Source organism: Crocodylus porosus, unplaced genomic scaffold, assembly GCF_001723895.1.
Source record: "Crocodylus porosus isolate Cpor-Errol unplaced genomic scaffold, CroPor_comp1, whole genome shotgun sequence".
NCBI classification, from domain to species: domain Eukaryota; kingdom Metazoa; phylum Chordata; order Crocodylia; family Crocodylidae; genus Crocodylus; species Crocodylus porosus.
The window spans coordinates 92,715,346-92,741,015 of record NW_017728886.1 but is presented as its reverse complement, the minus strand read 5'-3'; the positions used below and the strand labels follow the sequence as shown (position 1 = coordinate 92,741,015).

The following is a 25,670-nucleotide window of genomic DNA, read 5'->3' as shown; positions in this document are numbered from 1 at the left end:
GCTGTTGTTTCCCTTATTCCTTTCCAACAAAATTCTTATGAAATTCATAAAATCCAGCAGCGAACCTCAAATTCCCTTTTGCCTTTAGAAATGGAGGGTCACCTGAGCATTTCCAGTGTTCTCCATAATAACCTGTAACACAGGGGCTACCTCCGATAATAACACAGTGGCTTTTTCTGGTGTAATTGAGGTGAACTACAAAGGTTAAATGTGATGGCTGCATAATCTTTTAAAATGAAGATAATGCATTTCTGACTTGGTTCATTTCTAAACTTACGGTAATAAAATTCGTCATCATTGTGTGCCTTTTTAAAGGATCTAAAGTCATTATAATCTTTCTACTTTCTCTCAATTTGTTTTGTTTCCATTTGTTTCACATTTAGGAGATGGTTGTGTACAAATCTAGAGTAATACTTCTATTGAGTTTATTTTGAGGGATTTACATCTGTGCAAATGTGGAGTAATTCCACTAAAACTGTATACGCTCAAGATTTTCAGAGCTACCAATCAAGAGCCAAATTGCTCTGCAAGACATGTCATGGGGAATGAAATGTACATTATTAAAAACAAAGCCTTTGGTTCAGTGTAGAGTGCTTGTACTTCTTGCTAGCCTCCTGTACAGTATATTTTTGTAAAGTCCTGTTCTCTTGTATTCGATAGCTTGTTGAACCTCTAACACCCAGCGGGGAAGCACCAAACCAAGCTCATCTGAGGATTTTAAAGGAAACGGAATTTAAAAAGGTCAAAGTTCTGGGCTCTGGAGCTTTTGGTACTGTTTATAAGGTACGGCCACTGTGTTACTCTAACCCTCCTCACCTTCACACAAAAAGCTGTCTAAACATGTGTGCCTAGAACTGAAAACAGTTACAGTTTTTCAACTGATTTGCAAGTCCTGCTTTAGCTGGAGTCCAGTGAACATGGGCATGGGAATCGGTGTCTGGGAACATAAAAAGTTCTTCGGAAGATTTTGAGAGCCACAGTGCTGAAGACCTGTCTATCTAAAAAGTACTGCTGACAGAGATGTCTTGTTTTCTGAATGTTATGGAAAAAAGAAACCATAGGATATCCCACTTGGTGTTCCATGCCAGGCAATTTTCTGTTACATACTTTAGTTCTTTCTTTTTTTAATTCATGGATCATTTAGTTCTTCCTTTTTTTTCATTCATAGATCATTTATTTTTAGATTCCAAAGAACTGCACAGGAGCATGGAAGGGACAGTTTGTTTTTCGTTCCCTTTTTGCTCTCTCTGTTCCTCTTCTACTTGAGAGGATCTCTCTAAAACATTTCCTACTCAGTGAGTAAGCCTTAGGGTTCACATTTTACTTTTGGAACTGAAATTATAAGATACAATTTATCCATTTTTAATTTTAGACACTTGGGCAGTTTTTCAAATTGTCTTAAGGACTTCAGGAACACAAGCTGTATTATCTTTAATTGGCAGTTTTGCTTCTAAATCTCTTTGGTACTGTCATTGATTCTGGCACCCCTTCCTCCTGCCCCCTTTTTAAACTTGGCCTCTACTTAACTGGCAACCTAATGCTATCAATTAAGAACAAGAAACCATTGTAACATGAATTTAGTGCTGCAAACTAATGCTAAAAAATGGAATGTCATATAATTCTTCCATCAGGTTAGCTGCTGTCTCGTTTCAAAGGAGAAAATCCCAGTTTTTCTCATTTAGCAGTTTGTAAATTGGAAGTGACGCTTTAGTCAACATAGTGAAAACTTGTTCAGCAGAGACTAGTAGTGTTCAGTCATGTCAAATTTGCATGTCCAATTGCCATAATTGTTAGCACTGATTAGGTAATTGTCAACACAGATGGAAATTTATGAGTTTTCTGTACTTTTTGCACATGTGAATCAAGGTGACTGAATATGCATGTTTTTGAAAACAAGGCATGAGATTGAGAGATACTGCTCAATTAAGAAGATGCTGTGCAGCCCACCAGAGACATTGACTGCTATATATGTCTACACAATCTTTGTAGGCTCTCCTTATTTCTGCTTAGAATATTTAAATCTACTTAGACTGTATCAAGCTTCTACATGGCAGTATGTTTAATCATGATAGCAAACCAGTGAGATATGCACCTTAGCAACCTTTCTTATCTTACAGGGACTCTGGATTCCTGAAGGAGAGAAAGTTAAAATTCCTGTTGCTATTAAGGAATTGAGAGAGGCTACATCGCCAAAAGCCAATAAGGAAATACTTGATGTAAGATTTTGCCTTTATTTTGTAAAGTTTTCTTGATCTTGGTAGTGATTGTTCCCATCAGCCCAGAAAGTGTTTCCCTGAAATGTACACAAGATGGACAACGACAACGATGATCCTACCTTTACGTCAAGTTCGCAGAATTTTTTGCTGTCGCAACGTGGATGTTTCATATGTTTCCAATTTGGCAGTTTGGGATTACATCAGGGTGTGGAGAAGAACAAGTGTGCAAATAATTGAAGGCTATCGGTGCTAAACAGGGGAAAATGGCATAAGAGTGGGAAGTAGAAAAAAGAACTGTCTATGCTTCCTTAATCAGTCAATGGAATTTTTATGATGGATTGCAGTGGGGGCAGAAAACTGGGTGCATTTTGAAAATCCTACCTTAGAATAGCACAAGCAAGACTGGAATGGAATGTAAAAAGGTAAAGGTAAAAGTTGAAGTATTCACAAAAACCTTTCAGCAGTGACATCTATAACACAATCACCTAGACACCTAAGAGAAAGTATAGAAGTTCAGTCACTTGAGCTTTTTGAAGAAAGAATGGACAAAGCACTAGAGAACAATACCGTGGTATAGTTTGTCCTTCTTGTCTCAACCACACCAGCCAAAGCCTTCTTCCCACATAGCAGGATTGCATAAACTCTGCAGGGAAACAGTGTCTCCCGCAGCTGCCTTCATGCACGATCATGCATAGTGCTAAAGGAAGTATTAAAACTGTAACTTTAAAAATGAGAGACTTGTATGCATGATGCTTTAAATGTGCTTGGACAGGAGCCAGCTTTCCGTGGCTCACAAGCAGTGCTGGTCTGTTTAAAGACTTTCCCAACCTCTCAGGGGCTGTCTACACTGTCATGTTAGGGGAAGGATGCTGCACCTAGAGCAGTTTTGCTTGCATGAGGCACTTCCCTTGCAGAGCAGCAGTAGACCAGAAGATAAACTTTCATTCCTGGAATGATCATCTGCTTCCTGGGGCTGCTGCCCTGGGATGGGGGTAAACCTTATTCCCCAATCCTTAATCTGATGAAGGTGCTGAGAAGAGTTTGGCCCCTCCGTCTTTAGAACTCAGGCAAAAGTACAGATATATAGATCCCATGTCAACAACTTTGCTTTGGGGTCCACTGCTAATTTGGCTCAGCTCCCTGAGGCACTGGTGTGCCCATTATATGGGTGCACCCTGATCACCTGAAATAGAGAGCTTAATAGTATAGTGAGGCTCTGCAGGAAAAAAGAATGCAACCCCAGGTTGTATTGACTTCTGTGTAGTTTCCAAATGTCAAGATATGGTAAAGAAGTTGCTTGCCTGCATACTCTAGCTCTGTACCTCCTTTCCTCCAGCCAAGGGCCCTTGAACCCACAGGAGGAATTTGCAGTTTGAAGAGCAAACATCAGAGAAGTAGCTGACCACTCTTCTGCTCCTTTATAACTGAAGTTAGATCCCCACTCTTCAGCAAACAGCATGGGAGAGAGAGAGAGTGTCCAAAGCTTGTGCGTGTGTGCGCGTGCGCCTGTGCATGCATGCATATGCACATATGTCTGTGTAGTTTAGACATCATATGTCATGAATATACATGAATCTATTTAGCCTTGTTTTATAAAGAAGATTGTAAGCTATTAAAAAGCTGATTGCAAACAGTTGTGGGAAGAATAATACAAATTTGGACCTAATTGTATTACATGCATGTAGAGTAAAAGGAGGGTTAATCAAGAAGGCTAAATTATTGCATCCTGCCTTCAAGCTGTTCCCATGGTGGGACAGTAGCTGAGTGGAATGTGCGCTCTCAGAGATATCAAAGTATTTTATTTTCTTCTTTTTAAAGTGTTTCAGATATCTCCACAGGATCTTTTTCCCCCATTGAAGTAGGAGATTTAGCAAACAGCTCTTGCTGTTTTTAGTAGCGTTTACTTTTTAAATGGCTTAGTTGGTGGAATTCGTTCCTCATGTCACAGAAAAAGAAAAGATACAGAGGGAGGTAAGGAGAGGGGGAGAGAGAGAGAGAATCAAGACTCGGTGAATTAAACGACTGACTCTTGAAGGTCACTGAAGCTTCAGAAATAATGTCTAACTAATCATTTTTTAAAAAGGAACAGCTAGTTAAGTATACAGCAAGTCAAAAAGAATTAGTTCATGTAATCCAGCTGACCCTCCAACTGCAACTCCCATTGGCTTTATTAGGGTAGGGCTAATTCAGGAGATTGTTGCTGAATACCAAGCATACTTGGCGCAGGTCAGAGTGTACTTCAGAGATTTCCAAGATAAACAGTTGAAACAAAGACCGGCTTTAATTTGTTAAAATATTTAAAGGGACCTGTGACTGAACAATGAGTCCAGTCTACTTTTTTTCAAGAAAGCTATGCCTTGTTTTACTTTGCCATGTCAAATTCACTAGGCACCGTCAAATCCTGGAAGAGCTCCATTCTCTGTGTGGCCCATGCCCACTCAACACGCTTGGTTACCAGTTTCCCAGTCTTCAGGTCAGCTCCTTGCAGGCTGTGCAGCAGATGGGCAAAGAGAACAGCTCTGAGTTTGCATTTTTTCACACAACTAAAAATTAATACAATATGCATCTGAATTTTAACAGGAAATGGCACATGAAACAGACTTTCTTCTTTCTTCACTGTCAGAACTGGGTGGTATCAAAGACTATATAGAAATTAATATAACTCGGCCTCCTCGCCTAAGAAAGCACCCTATAGCATGTATGATGGATGGAACCACATGTTTCTTGGAGAAAGTGCTCCAAATGTTCATTTTAATAGCAAATTACACATTTTCTTTAGAGTTTGTAGACTAACCTGGAGATTTCATCATATTGTAAGGTGATTGTTACTCATCCAGTTCTGTGGCACTCTTCTGTAACCCTACTGTCCAGGGACCCTGGACCCAGACTGTGAGGAGCAAAAAACCATAATTAGCACCTTAAAGCAGACATCTCACCATTGCTGTTGCATTTGGGCTAGAAATGGCAAACACTGATGTGGTTGACAAAGCAAAACATTGCTCAAGCATTTGGAGTGTTGTATTTTTTTTAAACATCATTGCTTAAATGTCTTACAGTAGTCTTCCGCCAGCTACGTGACATCTGTGAAAAGCTTATTGGACGATGATTTAACTGCTACTGCACTATTTCCTAAGCCTCTATAAAGAGCACAACTTTCCTTTATGACTTATTTTTGTTTGCTTTGGGTTGCTAGCTTAATACTGACCTGTCAAGGAATGATTAGTTGATGTCATTCCAGATGCTGATTTAGAAGGTCTGTTACATAGAAAATTTCCCATTTATTTCCTGCTCAATTAATTTTCAACTAAATGATATAAAAAAGAATAAGCAAAAGCAATATACTGGAGATCAAGAACAAAATAATATTAAAACAATAAGATAACTAAATATTCAGGGCATTTATACACATACCTTCAGTACCTTCAGCCAGAGATCCACTGCTTTGGAGCAGACTTGATTTAATCAAATCTGTTCTGCATGGGAGATGACATGCACTGTGCTGTGCAGCTTGCAGTTATATGTGGCAAAATGTGTGTCAGCGCAGCGAAAATGGCAGTGGTGCGCTTTTGAACTAAAGCACCTCCACAGTGTTTTTAATTCAAAAGTGCGCTGCTGCCATTTTCTTTGTGCTGATGCACATTTCACCATTTATACAGCTGTAAGCATCGTAGTGCCAGGCACTTTTGAAAGCACCTGCAGCGCTTGCACGTATAAAAATGCCTCAAGACCCGATTTCCTTTCTCTCCCAGCTAGGCCCTCTTTCAGCTCTGTGCGTAGAGCTGATTGTAGGTATCAAACTGAACCTGCAAAAATATAGGTCTTTAAAAAACAACAACAAAAAACACACAAAAACCACAAAGCCAAAAAAAATTATAAAGACAGACCAAAAGGACACCTAGATGAGTGAAAATCAAATTATGTTAATAATATAAATCTGTAACTAGTTATTGCATGCCGCTAAATATTTTCATATGGTCATGTTTATGGATGCCCCCACTAACCAATTTATAAAAACCAAGCCTTGGAGTTCTGTCTGGTGAAAGGATTACTTAATCCTTGCCCCAGCTCTAAGGAAATGCAGTACAAACTCTTTGATTATGTCACTCATCTTGACATAACACATGAAAACAAAAATCATTACTAATCTGGCCAAGATTTTTCAGATTGGCTGTTTAAAATTAGACTTCCCCATTTTCAGTTAGGTTCTTAAATAGGTTTGGGAATTTTAAAAATTATCAGGCACCCGTCAGCTCCCACAAAAACTGAAATTATTTACCTCCTCTGAAAATTCTGCATGTATGGACATTTGTACTGAGCACAACAGCTTGGTGTACAAGGTACAGGGAAATTCGGCTGCTTTGGTGCTGTTTTGAATGGTGCTTCAATATTGAGATTTGGGATCTCCCAGTGCAGTGGAAGAAATGTATTAGGCCATTGTGTGGCTAATTTGTACACGAAGTTTCTGTAGCTTATCAAATGTCAGACTTTTTTTTTTTTTAATACTGCCTCTTCCATCCAGATACTTCTGCCATCCATAAGGGAATGTTTCATTCTGTTTTCTCTTTTTCGGGTCAGGAAGCTTACGTAATGGCTAGTGTTGACAATCCTCATGTATGCCGTTTGCTGGGAATCTGCCTTACTTCCACCGTCCAGCTTATCACACAGCTTATGCCGTACGGCTGCCTCCTTGACTACATCCGAGAGCACAAGGACAACATCGGCTCCCAGTACCTTCTCAACTGGTGTGTGCAGATTGCAAAGGTAAAACTCTTTATAACCCAAACCAAGGAATCTGGAAGTATTTTATCTAAGTCTTTATATTGCATAGTCTCCAAGCACTACAACAACAGTTGTTTGTATTCAGTGCTTTACATTTTCAAACCACTCTGAAAGTATTTAACTAAACTGAAGAACGTTCTTGTATGCTAATGTTATCACCAATACACAAGTAACAAAACTGCACTGAACAGTTGAGTGACTTAACCAGTGAATCAGTGGTGGACGCAGGAGTGGAATTTGGCAGGTCTTTGTTAGTCCCATGCTAACACCGCTGTCGTGTTTCTTCAATAATTCATAATTGGTCATTCCTTAAAACTATTCTTTTTGTGCTGAGTCCCTCAGCAGCCACAGTGATTAAATCAAGTGCACATGCTGCTTCTGTGCTTGGGAGGAATGCCTTGATTTTGCTGAGTGCGCTGCACAGACATCTATTTGGCTACTAAATCACCAGTTCAGATGCTCGTTGATTGCGACTGAAAGACATTAGCCAACCATGGGCTGGTTTTAAATAACATGCAGTGAGTTAATGCACTTAATCCAATTCCAGTTATCATGCATCCCTATAATAAAAACCCTACTGCATTTGGCACCAGTTGACATGCTTGTCAAACGTGGCAGAGACAGCAGAAAAGAGGGAATGTGGACACTAAAACTATACTCTCCAGACTTAATCTCTCACATTTGGGCAATGTTGAGACTATGCTACTGCTACCAAAGCCCTCCCTGTGCTTCATAAAATGAAAGATGTCCTTTCTCTAAAAAGTAAACCCTACACCTTTCACAATCACTAAGTTGATTTACAATTTTAAATATTCAGTAAGCATAGACAAATCGTAACACTTCACAATCTATTCTCATGTTACCTACACTGATACTTGTGTAATTTTAAATAAAGAACTAGTGCGATGGCACTTTTATTTAAATTGGACAATGTCAGTATACTGCCTCTTTAGCTAAACCAATGGTGTTCAGAAGAGAAGTTCTGAGCCAGCAAGTGTTATTGTCTCATTACCAGCATATATACAGAATCACGATCTTGCAGTCAGTCCTGGGATGTTTTCTAAATATAGCTATCCTAATGAACTATTTTGGCTAATCAAATGCAGATTCACAGACCTGATTAAATAATTATGCAACTAAAGTAAGGCAAGGCTGTCCACATTCTGAAGGGTCAGGGATGGGAGCAGGCAGCAAAAGTGGGAAGAAGGAAGAGGGAGCTTGGAGACTCATGGCAGTAGCAGCAAAGAGCGAGCAAAGTGGAGAGTGCCAGTCAGACCAGGAGCCCAGGGGCCACAGGTTAAACATTTGAAAGCTACATGCAGGCTATGAGCCTTCTGTTGGACAGCCCTGACCTAAGATGCTATAAATAGCACAAAAAAATAAAGATGTGGCAGGAAGGGCAGGTTTTGAGGTAACATTAGGTATCTTTTAATGAAGTCAGCATTGTCCTTTTATTCAAATTTCTATTAAAAAAAAAAAATGGGTTTGTTTCCTGGGGAAAAAAAAACAGGTTGGATGCTTGGAGTCAGGGCAAAGGAAGCAGAGGGGTTGGGGACCTGGAAAGCATATAGGCCTTCCATCATTGTACTCTGAATCACTGCATTGCACTACTTGCCACCTATAATCCCTATTAATGTTTCAGAACAGTTTAATAGTCAGTTTTAATTGCTGATGAGTGAGGCTAAGTCCAGGCCTTCAAAAACCCTGAGGCAGAAGTGATCTAAGTTTCATGCTTTACTCTAAGTGCTCTAGGTTAAGTCAGGAGGGAACGAATGCATGTTTGTCCTTTTGTACAGGGAAAACACACAGGCTGCCTGCCTGGACTGAGGCCAACGCATTGGTGATATTGGCCGTGCACCCCTTGGAAATACCAGCCATGAAACCAGAAGTGCACTTCTGGTTTTGCCGCTGGTGATTTGGGGCTCGGCAATCAGCCGCTGGGGGACCCCCCCTTCCTCACCCCCAGTCAGCAATCATGGTTGGGGGCATTCCCACACACCTCCCAGCGGGCTTCCCCAGCCAAGCCACTCCTGACTGGTTGCTGGGCGCAGCCTAGCACCCCTCCCCCTTTCTTCCGCAACATCAGCCACAGGCATGGCAACTGCTGACACACAGCAGAGGCAATCCAGCTTGGCCAAGCCTGTCTCCAGTCCTGTGTGAGCTGGTGCAGCCCCAGGGAGCAGGACTGAAGTGAGGCAGCCCTTCCCACCCCTCCCTCCACCAAACCTCCCAGCAGCAGGTGCCTGCAGCCCTGCACCGTGCCGCAGGGAAAGTGGCATCCATAGAAGGAAGGACCAGGTCTCTCGGTGCTCTGGTCAACTCCAGGCAGCAGCAGCAGGCTTCTGCCACACTTACTGCAATCACAGTTCTTGTAATCATGATGGATGCCTGCTGCCTCCACCTTCAGAGCAGCTCTTTCCCCATGGCACCTGGGGCCACAGGCATCTGTTGCTGGGCACCTTCCATTCCCAGAGCTCCAACGAGGCTGATCCTTCCTCCTGCAAACCCCTCCCTGCCCCTTCCAGGCCTAGGGACATTGTATAAAGATAGAGAAATACTGCCCTACAGACACCAGTTACCAGGTAAGTTTTAGGAAAGCCAGAGCAAAATTCTTTAGTTATTATGTGATATGAAAAGATGACAAAACGGTCATCCGATTTTTAAATATTCTTGTAACAGAGAATTTTGGGGCAGCCAGGGGAAGGAGCTAAGGAAGGGAGCAGTGCATCTAGTTTTGGTAACTGTTATGGATGACAGTAAGATGTTCAGTTTCATTATTACACTATTTTTGTTGCTCTTGTTTTTAAGTGAAGTGGAACATATGGCACACTTATGGCCTTAATAGTCCCTCGAGGCTTTGTGCACATTCCACGTTTGCCAGGCCATGGTTTGCTTTTGATAAATGTGCCGAAGACTTCAGAGATTTATTCATAACAGCTTCCTTCCCTCTAAGTAGTTTGTAGTGTACTGAGCATAATGCAATAAATAAACTTTATTCTGTGTAATTAACTTTCATGAAAACTTCCCATATTCTGGCCTGTCTCAGTTATTCTGACTTCTCGTGTTTTTATTTTGAATTAACTAACTACTCCTTCCTGGTTTGGGAGATTTTTATCTCTTAACTAAATTTCCGCTCTTCCTTATCATAAATTTTGAAGGTGATAAATTGGTCCTAAAACCACTCATTGTGCCAGCTCATTAGTTATGCTCTCTTACTCATCTGAAATGTTCCCATTCACAATTGTTAGCCTCTGTTTGACTTCTATGTCCATTTGCCCACCACTCAAAACTACTCATACCCTCAACACTACTGATTGACCTTCTACTTTGTGGTTCTGCACTAAAGCTCTTCTAAACACTCACATCGATAATACTTATGGTTCTGTCCCATCAGCACTTTTTCTTATTACATCTACAAAACCTGTATTTTTTAACCATCTTCCACCTCTAAAACTGCAGTGTTTCTCCTTTAAAAACTGTAACAAGTCTGTTCAGATCTGTTAACTAAACAGCAGGAAACAAGCCTCCTAAGGGACTACTTCACAACTTATTTTTGTTTCTCTTCCTGTGCTTTTTAAAATCATTTTCTTAATATATAAGCATTATATTTGATTAGTGCACAGAGTAGCTGTCTTTCAGATGAAGTATTAGAAAAAAGATTGATTTAAACGGCACTTGCAGAAAGGATGTTGAGGGGCTTGTGGAGAACATGAGTTCCCTGGTTTATTATAAACTTTTAAAACCCCAATCTTGCATATACTTATGCATCTGCTTAACTTTATACATGAGTGGTTCGTTTTCTTCTGTGTAAAATTAAGCATGTGCATAAGCATTTGAAGTATCGATTAATTTGAGACTGAGCCTTTGTCTGTCAGGAGGTATCAACTTTAATCATTTTCTGATATCTGTTTTGCAGAATATTTATATTCTTCCAGTTATTTTCTGCCCCCCCTCCCCCCATCATGGGTTGCTTTTTATAGACAGCTCAAGATGTTTTTGTTTAAAAAATTTAGATTAGTAAAGATATAAATGTATTTATTTATATCAGTTTGCATAGTCCTTGCCACCTTATGCCAGTGTGTTGGGGTGGCTTCTTTTGGCAGTGTTAACAACCCTTACCAGATTGGGGATGAGCTGTTTAAAGACTTAAAGGAAAATGTGATGGTGGTCCATCTTAATGGCAGGGGGAAAATGGGGTGGGAGTTGGAAGGAAAGTATTCCCCTCAGTGCTCTGTCCTCATGTTAGTCTGATTCTTTTGGTTCTATATTCATAGACTGAAATGGTTCTTTTTAAATCTCTTTTTAAAAACACACAGACACACAACAATGAATGATTGTAGTTCTTAAAAAGGGTCCTGAGAGAACCCTAGAAAACTTGCCTTTTTATTTCCCTTCAGGAGAAAAGTTTCTGTGGTCAGAAATACAGATGGTAGGTTCAGGGCATAACAAAGCAAGACGAGCACAATAAGCCTTTTATCTTTCTAAAAAGCTTTTCAGCCCATATGGAAAAAGAACTTCTATTTTCCTCCAAAAGAAGTTGTATCAAATATATTTATATACGTGTCAAATGTAACCTAGTCACAGGAGGTACTGAAACTGGCAGAGCATAATGTTGCAGAAAGAAGTTGAAGGCAGAAAGAATGCTGAACTCAGCCACAAAAAATATTTTTCCCCATCACTTTTGAAAGAGCAAGCCCAGATCTTAGCAGTTACAAATCGGAGTGCATAAAGAGGTAGCATAGAGTCAACCCCTTGACACTGTTACTTGGTTGATTGAACACTTCTTCCAATTTGTTATTTTATATATGCAGTATATGTGAGTTGAACATATATTTTTGTTAAACATGCTGGCCAAGTTTTGTTCTGTGTTGCACTGAGGTCAGGAGCATTGCAGAAGTACGAGGGGAAAAGAATTTGGCCCATTACCTTGAAAGTACCTTCTTGTATGTAGATTCCTTGGGCTAGATCCCAGTGAAAGCTGCATTCACCCATTAGACCAGGTATAAATCCTCTACTACTTTCTGACATGGTGTGTATGAGGGAGGAATAACATTTGCTTATTGTGTATATTGTAGGGCATGAACTACTTGGAAGAACGTCGCTTGGTACATCGTGACCTGGCTGCCAGAAATGTCCTTGTGAAAACTCCTCAACATGTGAAGATCACTGACTTTGGATTGGCAAAACTACTTGGTGCTGATGAGAAAGAGTACCATGCAGAAGGAGGCAAAGTAAGAAGGATCAGAGAACCATCCATTATGTGCTTACTAGCTGCTGAAGTTGTTTGTACTTGTGTATAAATCTTGATTTGAAAAATGAGAGGAGCAATGTGTGGTATTTTCAAAAGTGCTCCCTTGGAAACTGGTGAGAGTCCACTAACTTTTTAATGGAAAGAGAATGGTAGTCCAATGATGAATGCTTGAAAATACCACCCATTATGTCTGGGAAAAGGCAAGATGAGTTTTGAAAAACATAAAGCCTGTCTGAATTCTGTAGTGTAGCCAACACCAGTAATGAGGTATAGTTTATGAACAGAATGGGAATACTATATATTTATTTCTGAAGAAAGGCCTCTCTTCAGCATGTCTTTATGGCGGAGAAGCTGCTTGTGAATGTTATGGAGACCATAAATGGAAACCATATGAGTTCAGAGTGAACTTCATTGTACTGCCTGGGAGTTAATTTGTATCCTGTTGCGATATGAGAAGGTTTTTTTTTTGGGGGGGGGGCGGTGTTTAAAGCATGATTTTTAAAAAAATTAAATCATTAGAAATATTCTTGTTAAGCAAAATATTATGTGAGTTCTCAGGCTCTGAGTGAACCATCAAAATGATGATAACTCCCTGAGAATCACAGGCTGCTTACCATATATCTGAGATTTTCAGCCTACAACCAAATTGTTGGTTTGAAAAATTCACTGTGATTTGTAGTAGACTTATTTCTAGGTTTGGGATAGGGACCGATAGCTTAATTGTAAATTTTTTTAGGTTCCGATTAAATGGATGGCCTTGGAGTCAATTTTACACCGCATTTATACCCATCAAAGTGATGTCTGGAGTTACGGTGAGTCAAAAAACATGGCTGCAATGATTTTAAAGATGTGAGAAAATGTCGGTTTTGTTCATGACATTATGCAAACTATCACTTTTTTTCCTTTCTGTCTTTCCACTCTCTTCAGTATCAAAATGATGGAAAGTTTGAATGGGCCAAATCCTGAACTGCTTAACTGGGTGGTGCATATGGTTATCTTAGCATGCAGTCGATATGATTATCACTTCTCTAAGAAAAACACAATCAAGCAGTGGGTTCTTTTTTGGTCGGGAGGGTGGCAGCTGCACTTTGGTGAAGGGCAGATTTAGCATTAAGAAATAACTAACCCACCTAATAATGTAACAACAAAGAATGAGAAATTCAAATATTGTCACCTAGCTATACACAAATCAACATCAGCTCGTGGTCTTGCCTGGAACACCTAGAAATCATTGCCTTCCTGAGTTTCATGAAAAAGCAAGTGGCACCAAACTTTTGTGCAGAATAGTTTATATAGAATAAGTAGACTAATGGCCTTTGAACTTAAGCATCTAGAAACCTCAGCTGGAACTGGCTGGATAAGGCCTTAATAGCCTGGTAAATAAGTTGAATTTTAGGTAATTGAATGCCCTTTAATACATAGGCCTATACGTATTTTGGAATTTGGTTCAAAAGGAGGCAATGAAAGCCAGTCTTTTACAACCACATCAAATCAAATTCTTAAACACCATTCTCCCTTTATGTAGGAAGATACAGTAGGTGCTTTTATGGAGATCGTATCTGATAATTCAGCATATGTAGTATACTTCCGGGCATTGGCCAACCTCTAATGAAGAACAGCTAGGAAGAATCTTGTCTTGGAGGCAGTTCTTTCTTTAGATGCCATTCTAGGGTATCCTGAACCTTTTCGAGAAGCATTTACTATGGATCACTCTGGGAAGATGCAAACATTAGAAGGACTCCAGGACTGACCCTGTGTGGCCTTTCCTCTGTCCTTATTAACTCATTTACACATATTTACTTCCCACTCCAAATTCTGCTTCAGGTCCCAATCAAACGAACCACAGCTGGAAAAAAAATCAGGGGCTAATTGATGTGCTAGAATAAAATATCTGGAAGTAGTTAATTTAGTATATTTTCAAACAAAGGGCAATTTTGTTTTGTTTCCAAAGAGATTATTTGATGCAAAACCTTAATTTGTTATTTAGGGTTTTTTTGATAAAATGAATTGCTTTAAAATACCGATATCTATGAGATAGAACATTCCCACTCTCTCGGAACTGATGACAATTGTATAATCCGTGAGTGCCCCTTTAGAGAGCCGCGCCAGCTCTCAAGATGAATGCCTCCAATTCTCCCATTCTGTTCCTACACTAGATAAATGAGTTCCACTCTGGGAACATCATGATTTCTAGCTGACCTGATGTGCTTTTATCACTGTCCTTTCTTCTGCCCTACAGGTGTCACAGTCTGGGAATTAATGACATTTGGATCAAAGCCTTATGATGGGATTCCAGCTAGTGAAATTTCATCCATCTTGGAGAAAGGCGAGCGTTTGCCTCAGCCTCCAATCTGTACCATTGATGTGTATATGATCATGGTCAAGTGTGAGTTCAGTTCTTATACATGCATGTATAACCCATAGGAATAAGAAAGAAGGTGGTTACAGTGTGTGATATGTTTGCAGTATGCTTTGTTCATGTGGCTCACCTGAAAGTATAGCCTTGCATTGTAGGAAAAGAATGGTGTCCCTGTAGTATGTTCAGCTATCGCATGCTACCTACTATGTTACACTGCTGCTATCACAGCTGCTACAATGCAACTTCATGATTCTGTAGCAACATCAGTATAGCAGAACTACTGCAAGTTTCATCATGCTTCAGCCTGGGTCAAAAATAGGATGATTTAGTATGTGTTGCTGCAGGTTCCTACAACACTTACACTGCCACTTTTACAGATGAAATGTATGTTTGCCCATATACTGACGTTGTTTCCACCCATGAGTCGCAGAGTATGTTTGAGGACATTCAGAAGCTGCCCACTAGATGGCATTTAAACACTTTAATAATCAAGCAAAATGGACAAATTCCTGAGAGTGACTAGTTTTTTCTTTGAATTAAAGTTTACTGCTCAGTTGGTTAGAGCATGATGCTAATAACACCAAGGTTGCAGATTTAATCCCCAGTTGGACTAGATGATCTCTTGAGGTCCCTTCCAGTCTACTCCTCTGAGATCTTTGATCTATAATCTAACATTATGACTCATCCACAAAGGAGCAAGCCTGCTCAAATGAGCATCTGATTTATCTAATAGAGAAACTAAAATTATTGGCTAATTTTATAGCCTCCCCTAATACATGACAATAAAACATTTCTGTAAATGCCATGCAGAAAAAGCCCTGGCAGTGATAGCTTAATCCCAGGACTTCAAATTATGCTAGTTCTACAAAAATTAAACTTAGTAAGATAATCCAGGTGAATAATAATAAAGATTTCAGACACAGTTTTTGAAGTAAGTTATCAGCCAGGTAAAATTAATATTTCTAATGAAAGCTAGACATACCAAAGGGTTCAACTCTGTTCCCATCAAAAACAACTAAGAGCCAAACTGTTCTCTTTTAAAACACAAGCTCAATGTCACCTTTTCCTAGAAGCACTTAAAATCTATAAGCACCTTATCAACACTAAATTCCCCATGCTTCTCATTCTGCTTCTGTGTATACCCTTCTTAGTCTTAGCTAGTTTGAGCAGAAGGTCATTTTGTCTCATGCCTAGTATTTGAATCCAGGTACAGCCAGGCCTTCTCTGTCTGTCTGTCTCACCTGAGTGAAACACGGTAGAAGGCATTTTTAGGACATGCCTTATAGACCACTCTCCTCAAAGTGTTGCGGCAACCTCCTTTTCCTTTAAAACGTGGTAGTGGTATTTCATCTCAAAGTATCTCAAAGAAAGTTCAAGTCCTTCCTTTGCCAGAAAGGTTTCTGACTTGCATCTTCACCTCTCCGAGGGAAGTGCTCTAATCACAATGGCATGAATGACTGGTGCCTCCTGAGACGGGGGTGCACCATGGTAGCGAGCAAGGACCACCCGCAGATGCTGGCAATGGTGCAAGCGGCAGTGAGCAGGGACCACCCTCAGACGTGGTGGCGGGGAGGTACTGGTGAGCGACGGCGGAATCAGCAACAAGTGGGGGGCGAGCAGTGACTGCCTGCAGAAGCTGGCATCGGACAATCTCAGTGGGGGCATGTGCTCCCCCATGTGTTGCCTATACACAATGGTATATGCTGTTTGGGAGACAGGCACCCTCCAGTTGAAGCTATGTCACTTTGCCTAAAAGAAAATTCATTGAATCAGAGGGAGAACAAGAGGGAATGTGGCTATCTAGCTTAGTGGCTGGGGCACACACCTGTAAGAGAAGGGAGTCGGGTGTTCCAATCCCTGCTCAGAAAGTTTCTGTATTTTTATCCTGTGACTGCTTTATGTGAAATACATGACTACTCCTTGGAACTGATAACCTGCTCCCTTCCCTGCTTGCTGGATTGTGTGGGTGCTGTTTGGAAGTACCTGGGCATTGTTTAGAGAGCATAGGCAACTTCTCCCTCCAAAATGACGTTTTGTTCAGAAATTCAGCTTTTTTAATTTTAGAAAAAAGTTAAAAGGATCCCCAAAATGATTTTTTTAACACATGGAATAAAATTGTTTTATTGGAATAAAACAAAATATTTTTGATGTTTTTGTTTCAGCTAGAGAGAAAATATTTTCAGGCTGAACTAAAAACACTTTTTTCAGTTTGCCCAGCAAACCGAGAAATCAGTTTCCACGCAGTTTTGCTCCTGCAGCCCTGTCCAAAGCATTTGCATGAAATCTGCACTTCTGTAAATCAGAGCAGAATTGAGCCAATAGTGAGGAAGGGAGGAACCTGCCTGACCCCCACTGTGGATCTGAAATTGAAATAGCTTCCATGGTTCCCAGTGTGTGGGGTGAGGAGCACTGGGGATCTGCATGGCATTGGATTCCCTGCCTGTCCCCAGTCGCCTCTACACCATTCCCTTTCCTGCCCTGCTAGCTGCTTTGGGCTCTCCTCTTTATTACCTTGGTGTAGGGGCCTAGATTTCCTTCGAATCAATGTTTATGGAGCCTCTGGATCCAGTGGTGTGTTAGCAAGCCTGCACACCTGAAACAAAATTTGGACTCGGTAGCTCTGAGATGTTTTTGGCCTTTAAGAGAGCAAAGTTAAAGGAGGTTTCTCCCAGCAGGTCAAAGCTATGCAAGCACTATTTCTACAATATCTGTTATTTATTTGGTTTTAAGGGATGAGTCAGGGGTGTTGTTCTGAAATGCCAGGAACAAAGGGGGAAAAAAAAGGCTGATGTAAATCAACTCCCTCATTGTCATGGCTTCAAGAAACTTCTTCCCAGGTCACAGACACCATACAGTTCCTTGCCCATTAAAAATTCTCTCCTGTTTTGGTTTCTGAGGTAATGTTATTTGTGTGTTGTTTCCCATGTCATCCTCTTAGGCTGGATGATTGATGCCGACAGCCGCCCCAAGTTTCGGGAGCTGATTGCCGAGTTCTCCAAAATGGCTCGAGACCCCCAGCGTTATCTTGTTATACAGGTATTGATTACACATAGAACAGAGCTTCTTTTCCAAAGGAACCAGGATTTCTAACAGCCATTTAGAAGGACATTCGTGTGTAATAACAGGAAATGTAAAATTATAATAATACATGGGGTGTTTAGAGATAAACGTATCAAAAATCCTCCGATTCCTTGACCAAATATAAAAAGAAGCCAGACCAAGTGAACTCAGCAATCTGTGCTCATGATAGTCTTTTGCATAAAGAAAGTTACAACACCATATTGATTTGTTCTGCCTGCTTGTCTAGTCTGTTGCCAAGATACTGCAATAAAATCTTAAGTTTATTAGTATTCACTTAAAAGGACAGAGTAAATATGGCGGTGATAGGAAAGAATCTAAAAATGTTCAAGTATTCCATCTCCCTTAGAATGAGGAGAATTAGACCTATTAAACCATTTAGTCCAGCGTTGCTCAGGCTTTCAACCCAATGGGCTAGTTAAGTGGCATGGGGCCAGTCTGCAGGTTAGATTGGACCCTGCATGCTAGGGCACCACGGAGCCCCAGAGACCAATCTGTGTGGAGCTCCACGGGCTGGATGACAGTGGTGCCAGGGACTAGATCTGGCCCAGAGCTGGGGGTTGAGCAACCTTAATCCATTCTTCTGTCAGTGCAGTGTTGCTCCGTGCTATATGTTTGCTGATGTTTGATATTCAAAGAGAAACTGCTTCAGACAACATCAGCAGTCACAATAGAGACCTCAAATAGTCTCTGCATTTGGTGTAAGAAAAAAAAAAAACCCACCAGAGCAGACTTCTTAGCACGTTCTGTGGAATTACTAAGAAATGTCACAAAATTTGTTATTTGCTAACATCACAACGAGATTGAAAAATGCACTGTGAGGTGCTTTGCTCACAACCATACTTTAAGTTGTGCTTTACTGGAACTTGTCAGAACTAGAAATATTTACTTGGACCTGCATATGTGTTTTCAGAACTAATAATTTTTTTCCAAGAATATATTCCTGTCCAAGATTATGATGATCCCTGTTGCAATCCTGAGAAGAGAGTAGATTTTGAAGGTTTTTATAAAATAGGTATTCTAGACCAAAAACTTAAGGTCCAAACTTCCTGAATAATCTAGAACAGTGGTCACCAACCAGTGGATCTCAATCTACCGGTAGATCTCAGAGCCTCTTGGAGTAGATCCAAGGCTGGGGTCAGGGGCTGAGTGCTCATGTGCATGCTCACTCCCCAGCTTAGCGGGTCAGTCCGTGGGGGAGGGAAGGGGCGGGGGCTAGATCAAGGCCCCTGTGGTGAGGGACAATGCTGCAGAGGCAGGAGCAGGGGTAAATTGAGTGGAGTCCTGGCCAGGTGAGAATCACCTACTGGGGAGGCACACCCCCAAATAATTTTTTCTCCCTCTGCCTCAAATCTGCTCCACCTTCCCTCCCCACAGACTTAACTGGGGCAGGTGGTGGCAGCGCATGGTAGATCTTGGGTTGCTTTTAAATGCCAAAGGTGATTTCCTACTTAAAAAAAATAGGAGACCACTGGTATAGATAAATCTGAATAAACAGATGCCAGTTTTGCAGCATCTGCTGAGAGCATGCTTTTTTACCAAGGGGTGGGGAAGGGGAGGGGGCTGCTCAGTTATGGGACAACTTTATAAAGGTGTCCAGGATACTACTCACACTCTGGTTTATTTGGCAGGGAGATGAAAGAATGCATTTGCCAAGTCCTACAGATTCCAAGTTTTATCGCACCTTGATGGAAGAGGAGGACATGGAAGATGTTGTTGATGCAGATGAGTACCTCATTCCACAGCAGGGATTCTTCAACAGCCCTTCAATATCCCGGGCTCCCCTCTTGAGCTCATTGGTATGAAACATCTTGTCCATGCACATAAACCAAACTTTTTAGAATTAGTATTGCCAAAATGGTAAAACAATTTTCTCTCTCAAAATAATTTTCTTTCCTTCTTATTTCTAGAGTACCACCAGCAACAATTCAACCACAACCTGCATTGATAGAAATGGGGTAAGTGTGAGCCCCTTTTTACCTCCTTCCCCTCTTCTGTATCCAGGCCCCTTCAGACCAACCCTTGTGAAATAATATCCATTTAATCTTTGTTTTCTTATCCCATACTTAACTAGCAAGGGCATCCAGTGAAGGAAGACAGCTTTGTCCAGCGGTACAGTTCAGACCCAACCGGCATTTTCTTGGACAGGAGCATAGATGATGGCTTCCTGGCTGCCCCTGGTGAGTGCTTCTGTTGGGCTTTGCATCCTCAGGTTTTATTTATTGGCAAGCAATGTAATTCACAAGGAGGTCATCTGCCTCTCTTTATTATTCAGCATCCTTAAGAATCCCCACTTTTTCCACTTTTTTCCTCGACCTTTTCTCATAGCTTCTGACCATTTACCTAATGCTTCCACCAGTCTGATTACTATTGCTTATTCTAGGTGTGCTCTCTGTATGCATGCAATATGATTTTCTACTAATGATGCATTTCAGAAAACCTCTTCTAAGAACCATTTTTTTTTTCCATTTGGAACTGTTTTCATTGTAGGAATTTTGCATTGATGGTAATTTTACTACTTTCAAAGCAGAAATGAGTGCAAGCACAACCAATGGGACAGTGGAATAGAGAAGGGTTGTGTATGCAGTTTCAAACGTACTTATATAATTGGCAGGAATCTAAAATGGTTGACTTCAAAAGAGCAGTATGGTGTCGCATGTTGATCCTTTAGTAGAGCTGTATATTTGCACTGTAAAACCTGCAGTGTGAGAGAGCAGGTGCTTCCAACAAAACTTCCCAGCTAAAGTATCAGAACAATACCAGGGACCAAGCCATACATACATCACTATAATCAGCAGCTAAATCTATGAAGTTACTCTCAAATTTCATTCTCCAAGCCCTTGACTAGTGCTGTTTAATGGAACTTCCTGCATTTGGCTCTATTTTGGAATCTTGATGAAAATCTAGAGGGACTTCATAGGCTGTTACCTAAAAAGATTATGTTTTGACATGAATAAAACTATATGTCAAGCCATTGGAATGACTATTATTTATATGTCTTCATTTTCTTCCTCTCTCTTCATTTCAGAATATGTAAATCAGTCGATCCCGCAAAAAGCATCTGCCTCTGTGGTACAGAATCCAATCTACAACAACTTATTGCTCCCAGCAAATTCAAAGCCCTCTACAGACTCAAGATGTCAGAATTCCCACAGCACAGCAGTGGACAACCCAGAATATCTCAACACAAACCAGTCTCCTTTTGCCAAAACGATTTTTGAGAGCTCCTCTTATTGGGACCAAACTGCCAATCACCAAATAAATCTGGACAACCCTGACTACCAGCAGGACTTTTTACCTAAGGAAACAAAGCCTAATGGCCTGTTTAAAGTTCCTGCAGCAGAAAATCCTGACTACTTAAGGGTAGCAGCACCAAAAAGTGAATATATTGAAGCCTCAGCATGACCACAGAGAATCCCTTCTTGCAGTAATAAGAATGGAAATCCAGGTGAATACTTTGACTGTTGCAAGATATGAACAGGTAGAACAGCATCCACAATGCACGCTTTTTCCTTTCGAGCATGTGGGCTGAGTTCACCAAACTCATTTTACAGCACAAGGTGGGCCTTTCCTTGCCCATTTCCATACATAACTTAGGCACATACCATCCACTAGTATGCATGTTGGGATAAAGCAAAGACTTCTGCAGATAAGAAATTGCAGGTACATTCCTTTTGTTTTCAAATGGTAGCATTATAAAAAGCCATTTGGGGATGAATGTTAAGAGCTGTCCTCATTGTAAATTGAATTCCTTTCTACAGTGCACATTTTTTTTGTAAACTTTTCTGTCAGGGGTTTTTTGGATCTCTGAGAAGATCACAAGCTTATACTGTTGGACTGTTGTGTGACCTTCAGATAGCCAGAAAAGGAAAAGAGCAAGACATTATTTAATACTGTAAGAAGAGTTTTGCAAAGCTTTTGGAACATCAGTAGTTGTTCCAAGTAATTGCACCTTGGATATTGGCTCCATTTCCTGCTTCTTCACACAACCAGGGAGAAGAAAACATCTGGGAGAACTGGGGAGATTCTGCTCAGTAAGGTGTTTTTTAATGGAACAGGTTGGATGGCAGCCCACATTCCCTACTGACCACTACTGTTGAAAACCAACAGGGAGAACTCAGCACATAGAAGAGTTGCTGATTAAGTACTTGCTAGGTTATTGTCTGTAAGGTGAATACCATGCTTTCAGTCTGTTCTATTGTTTAGCTCTAGACTTGTCAAACATTACACTTTTTAAATGAGACTTTTAAAGATGTTGCTGAAACTGAAAAATGAAGAACCAAATTCCCTTCGACTCAACCTTTATTGGGCAAATTTGCTAAATGTCAAGGAAATGCAAAAAGTTTGTAAGTGGAATTATCAGCAAGACAGCAAGTGATTAGAATACAAATGGGCAAAATTTAAACTTGGCCAGGAACAAAACTGCAAAAAATTTGGCCCAGGAAATAAGATGTTTGTTTTTTTTTAAATAGCTCAAACAATTAATCCTTTTCTTATAAAAATAAATTGGTAAAGAAAGGATTTAAAAATGCACGAGGAGTATTATTTAATTATGTAGTTATTAAATTGTTTATTACTATTATTATTATTGTTGTTGTTTAAAAAATAACCCCATTGCAGAGGGAAGCCAATAGCTGAGGCATAACAGGGGAACAGCTTGTCACTTAGTTATCTACTGTGTTAAGCTCTCCCTGTCCTGGGAATGGAAGGAATCGGAGAAACAACAAGAGTATAACTGAAAACATGAATGGATTTGATCTATTTGACTCTTCTGCCATGTAAGGCTAGAAAAAATTCTGAAGGAGTCTATGCCTCCTTTGGTAATCCCAGCATGACTGTCTGATTGTCACAGTGGAATAGTCAGTCGTTCCAATATTTGTCTTGATAAGAAAAATATACCTTATTGATTTTGTATATAAAACTTACTATACCAGAAGCTACCAAGATTGCCAGAAGCTTCTTTGATTGTGCGTAGGCTGGGAGGGAGAGCTACTTCCAGAACTACTGGAAACTTGTCAGTACTTTTTGTCAATGTTTTTCCGTATCTTCTTTGAAAGGAGTAGGGAAAAATAATACTGAAAGCACCCGTTCCAAGAATAATAGTAATATGGAGACATCTCCCACCTTATCTGGAAAATGATACAACCCGCTGCAATAGTGTTGATATGTAAAACTAGGAAACTGTCAAAATATACCATGAATATAAATTGAATTGTCCTATTTTGTAGAATACTGAAGTGTAGCTTCGCACTGATAGCCTGCACAGATGCAGTAAAATGTCGGGAACAATCCAGAATCTGGTGCAAGAAAGGAAATATGGTTGAAAGTCATGTGTTATCTTATCCTTAGGTATATCCCTCTCAGAATGACTGAATCCCACTCAGAGCCTTATAGGGAATGCAATGTCTCACTTTGATTCTTATCTCATTTTATTTAAAGCATTAAATAAAATTCTGCTCTCCAATACAAATTTACACTTGTATATCTGAGAACAAAATTCAGTGAATTGTGTTGTGAAAATGCAATAGATGCATGTTACAAGACATTTTCTTTTTTCATTAACAATCTCATATGGTAAGGATAGACATGCATAAAAGATTGTAACAGAAGCCATAAACAGTTAATTAGCATGCTAAATCTATTGCATCTCCCAACAATATAGCATAATACAATATTATGTATTTCATTATAGAGTCTTTACTATACCACAGAAGGATTAAGGGTTAAAATGTTATTTAAAAACAATGCACACTTAAGATGTAGCACAATTTTAGCAGCATTATGTAGCATGGAAACTATTTAATACAGGTTAACTTCCCTGTACTTTTAAACAAGGATTTTATAACATAGCTACCTTTAAATCTGAGTCATGTAACTCTGTTTATTCAGAGAGTTTCAGAAATTTAAATTTGAGTTTTTCTTTTTTCTTTATATTTTTTTAATCAGAAACTCGATACGTATATATATGCTACCTTCTCATGGAGATATTCTCTCTAGTTTATGAACTATCAATCTATGTCCTGACTCCAAGCTTACAAACTAGCAGTATTTTAAAACAATGTTAATAAACATCAAATAAGCCATCATTTTTTTAATAGGCAGCTCATCGCTTACTTGATGCTTACAAATGCATGTGACGCAGTGCCGGGTACATCAGGTCACATGCAGAGCAGACTTAATTAATCGAGTCTGCTCTGACATGCTGGATCTCCATGCCCCCCTCCCTCCCTTGCTACGCTAGATACCCAGACACCCCTGCTACTGCACACCCCTACTATTGCTCCCGGTGCCTCCCCACTGCAAACCGTGCTTCCTTGTCCCAACTTGTCATTTAGCTTCCCAGCTGCGAGCAGGATCCTAGACACCTCAGCTACTGTTGTAGCCGGAGCAATGGGGGGAGCAGCAGCCAGGTAGTATCCCGGTAGGGGTGCAATTTAACCCCTTGTGGGCCAGTAGTTAGCTGCATATGAAACTATTTCCAATGCTATTTAAGAATATTATTGTAAATAAATGGTGTAAATGATCTGTTTGTTGTACTTCAGCCCAACAATGATGCCAAGCAGGGATCCTGCTTAGAACTGTAGGTAACTGAAAGGATAAAGGTGGCTACGTGCCCACTTCACAGTTATGGGATTTTGCTAGATGTGCTATTCTGTGAACTTAGGCCACTAGGGGGCAACAATAAGCTTAAATCCCCGAGTGCTGGTAAAGGAGAATGTTTCTACACTATTTAATATGGAAGGACTTCCTGATTTTGATGAGTTGGCAATGATATTGAATTCCAAGATTAGCAGAAAAGAAGCACCCCTTGTGTAAAGGTTTATTATAAATCAAACATTTTCTAAATACTAGAATTTTAGAGACCAAAGCCACTTTAAGACGACTTGTATTGCCTGTTAACAAGAAAAAATTGCCTAAACTATGAGATCCTACAGACCACAACAGATTTTGTAGAATTCCACATGTCAGAAGTATTTGAAATATATTGGTGATGATGTTTTTCAATGTAGGGAGGAATGCTGCTGGCGAAGACTATATGAACTTGATATTTCACAACTGGTAGCAATTCAAATATTTTAAAAATAATTTCACAGTAAAACCCTACACACAGAGACCATTACAAATTCTGATCAACTGCAGAATGTCAAGTAATCCAAGATGAAGTCATAATCTTCGGATCAGTTTAGTCTTGTTCAGCATTTTTGCACACTGCCCAGCTTAGATTGGCTTGAAATTGCTTTGTTTGAACTAGGAGAGTTGGGTTGGGAAATGTGGTTAAAGTGAATTCACTGCCAAGTTTGATGCCTTAGGCTACAAACAGACATCGCATTTATCCCAGGATAAATCCTAAAACAGTTTACTAGCTAAGAAGTACTAACAGTTTATCCAAGGATATTGCAGACTACATGCTGGGATTACATCAAATGGTAGAAAAGCAGTGCTGCATTCAGCCACTCAGTAAACTGTGATCAGAAGGACAGCACGTACATGCCAATCCTGGGATATGAGTCAAACAAGTTGAGCACTTCATATTGGAGAGTACCTGAGATACCTTGAGTCTGAGCGTGACTCACGACTATGTCAGCAAGACATTTTGCATTTCCTGACAAGCATGCATTTTTCAGAGTAAAGTTCAACATCTGCTATAGCACACAAGCTGCTACCTCTTCAATGTCAGTGGTTAAAACTGCTCTAGCTTTTTTCTTTTTTCTTTTACATTTCTCTGTGAGAACATTTTAATTGAGACAAAGTAATCACGTGTATTTGTATTCCCCCTTCTTACTGAAAATGTACACTAATGAAACCTTAAACTCTGTATAATAACACTGCCAAGCATGACATGTTTTATAGTACTGTTAGATCACCACTAAACCAGACTTTTTGTACTGAAATCCCTGTTTTCTACCTTTGTTTCCTCATCGTGTTTGGTTTCTTCTCCGCTCAAACTTACAACTTGTTAAGAAGACTTTAAAAAAAAAAAAAAAAA

General features: G+C 40.1%; 1 protein-coding gene across 1 annotated transcript in view; it reads left to right on the top strand.

Annotated features, from left to right (window-relative positions):
- The window catches only part of EGFR (epidermal growth factor receptor), a 222,289-nt gene extending 196,637 nt beyond the window's left edge, over positions 1-25,652 (top strand). The window contains exons 18-28 of the mRNA XM_019539300.1: positions 661-783; positions 2,118-2,216; positions 6,792-6,977; positions 12,071-12,226; positions 12,983-13,058; positions 14,486-14,632; positions 17,544-17,641; positions 19,315-19,482; positions 19,594-19,641; positions 19,758-19,863; positions 20,712-25,652. Of these exons, the coding sequence (XP_019394845.1) occupies positions 661-783; positions 2,118-2,216; positions 6,792-6,977; positions 12,071-12,226; positions 12,983-13,058; positions 14,486-14,632; positions 17,544-17,641; positions 19,315-19,482; positions 19,594-19,641; positions 19,758-19,863; positions 20,712-21,088 (1,584 nt within the window). The 3' untranslated portion in view covers positions 21,089-25,652. The remainder of the gene's footprint in view (positions 1-660; positions 784-2,117; positions 2,217-6,791; positions 6,978-12,070; positions 12,227-12,982; positions 13,059-14,485; positions 14,633-17,543; positions 17,642-19,314; positions 19,483-19,593; positions 19,642-19,757; positions 19,864-20,711) is intronic.
- Positions 25,653-25,670: the final 18 nt, after the last annotated feature.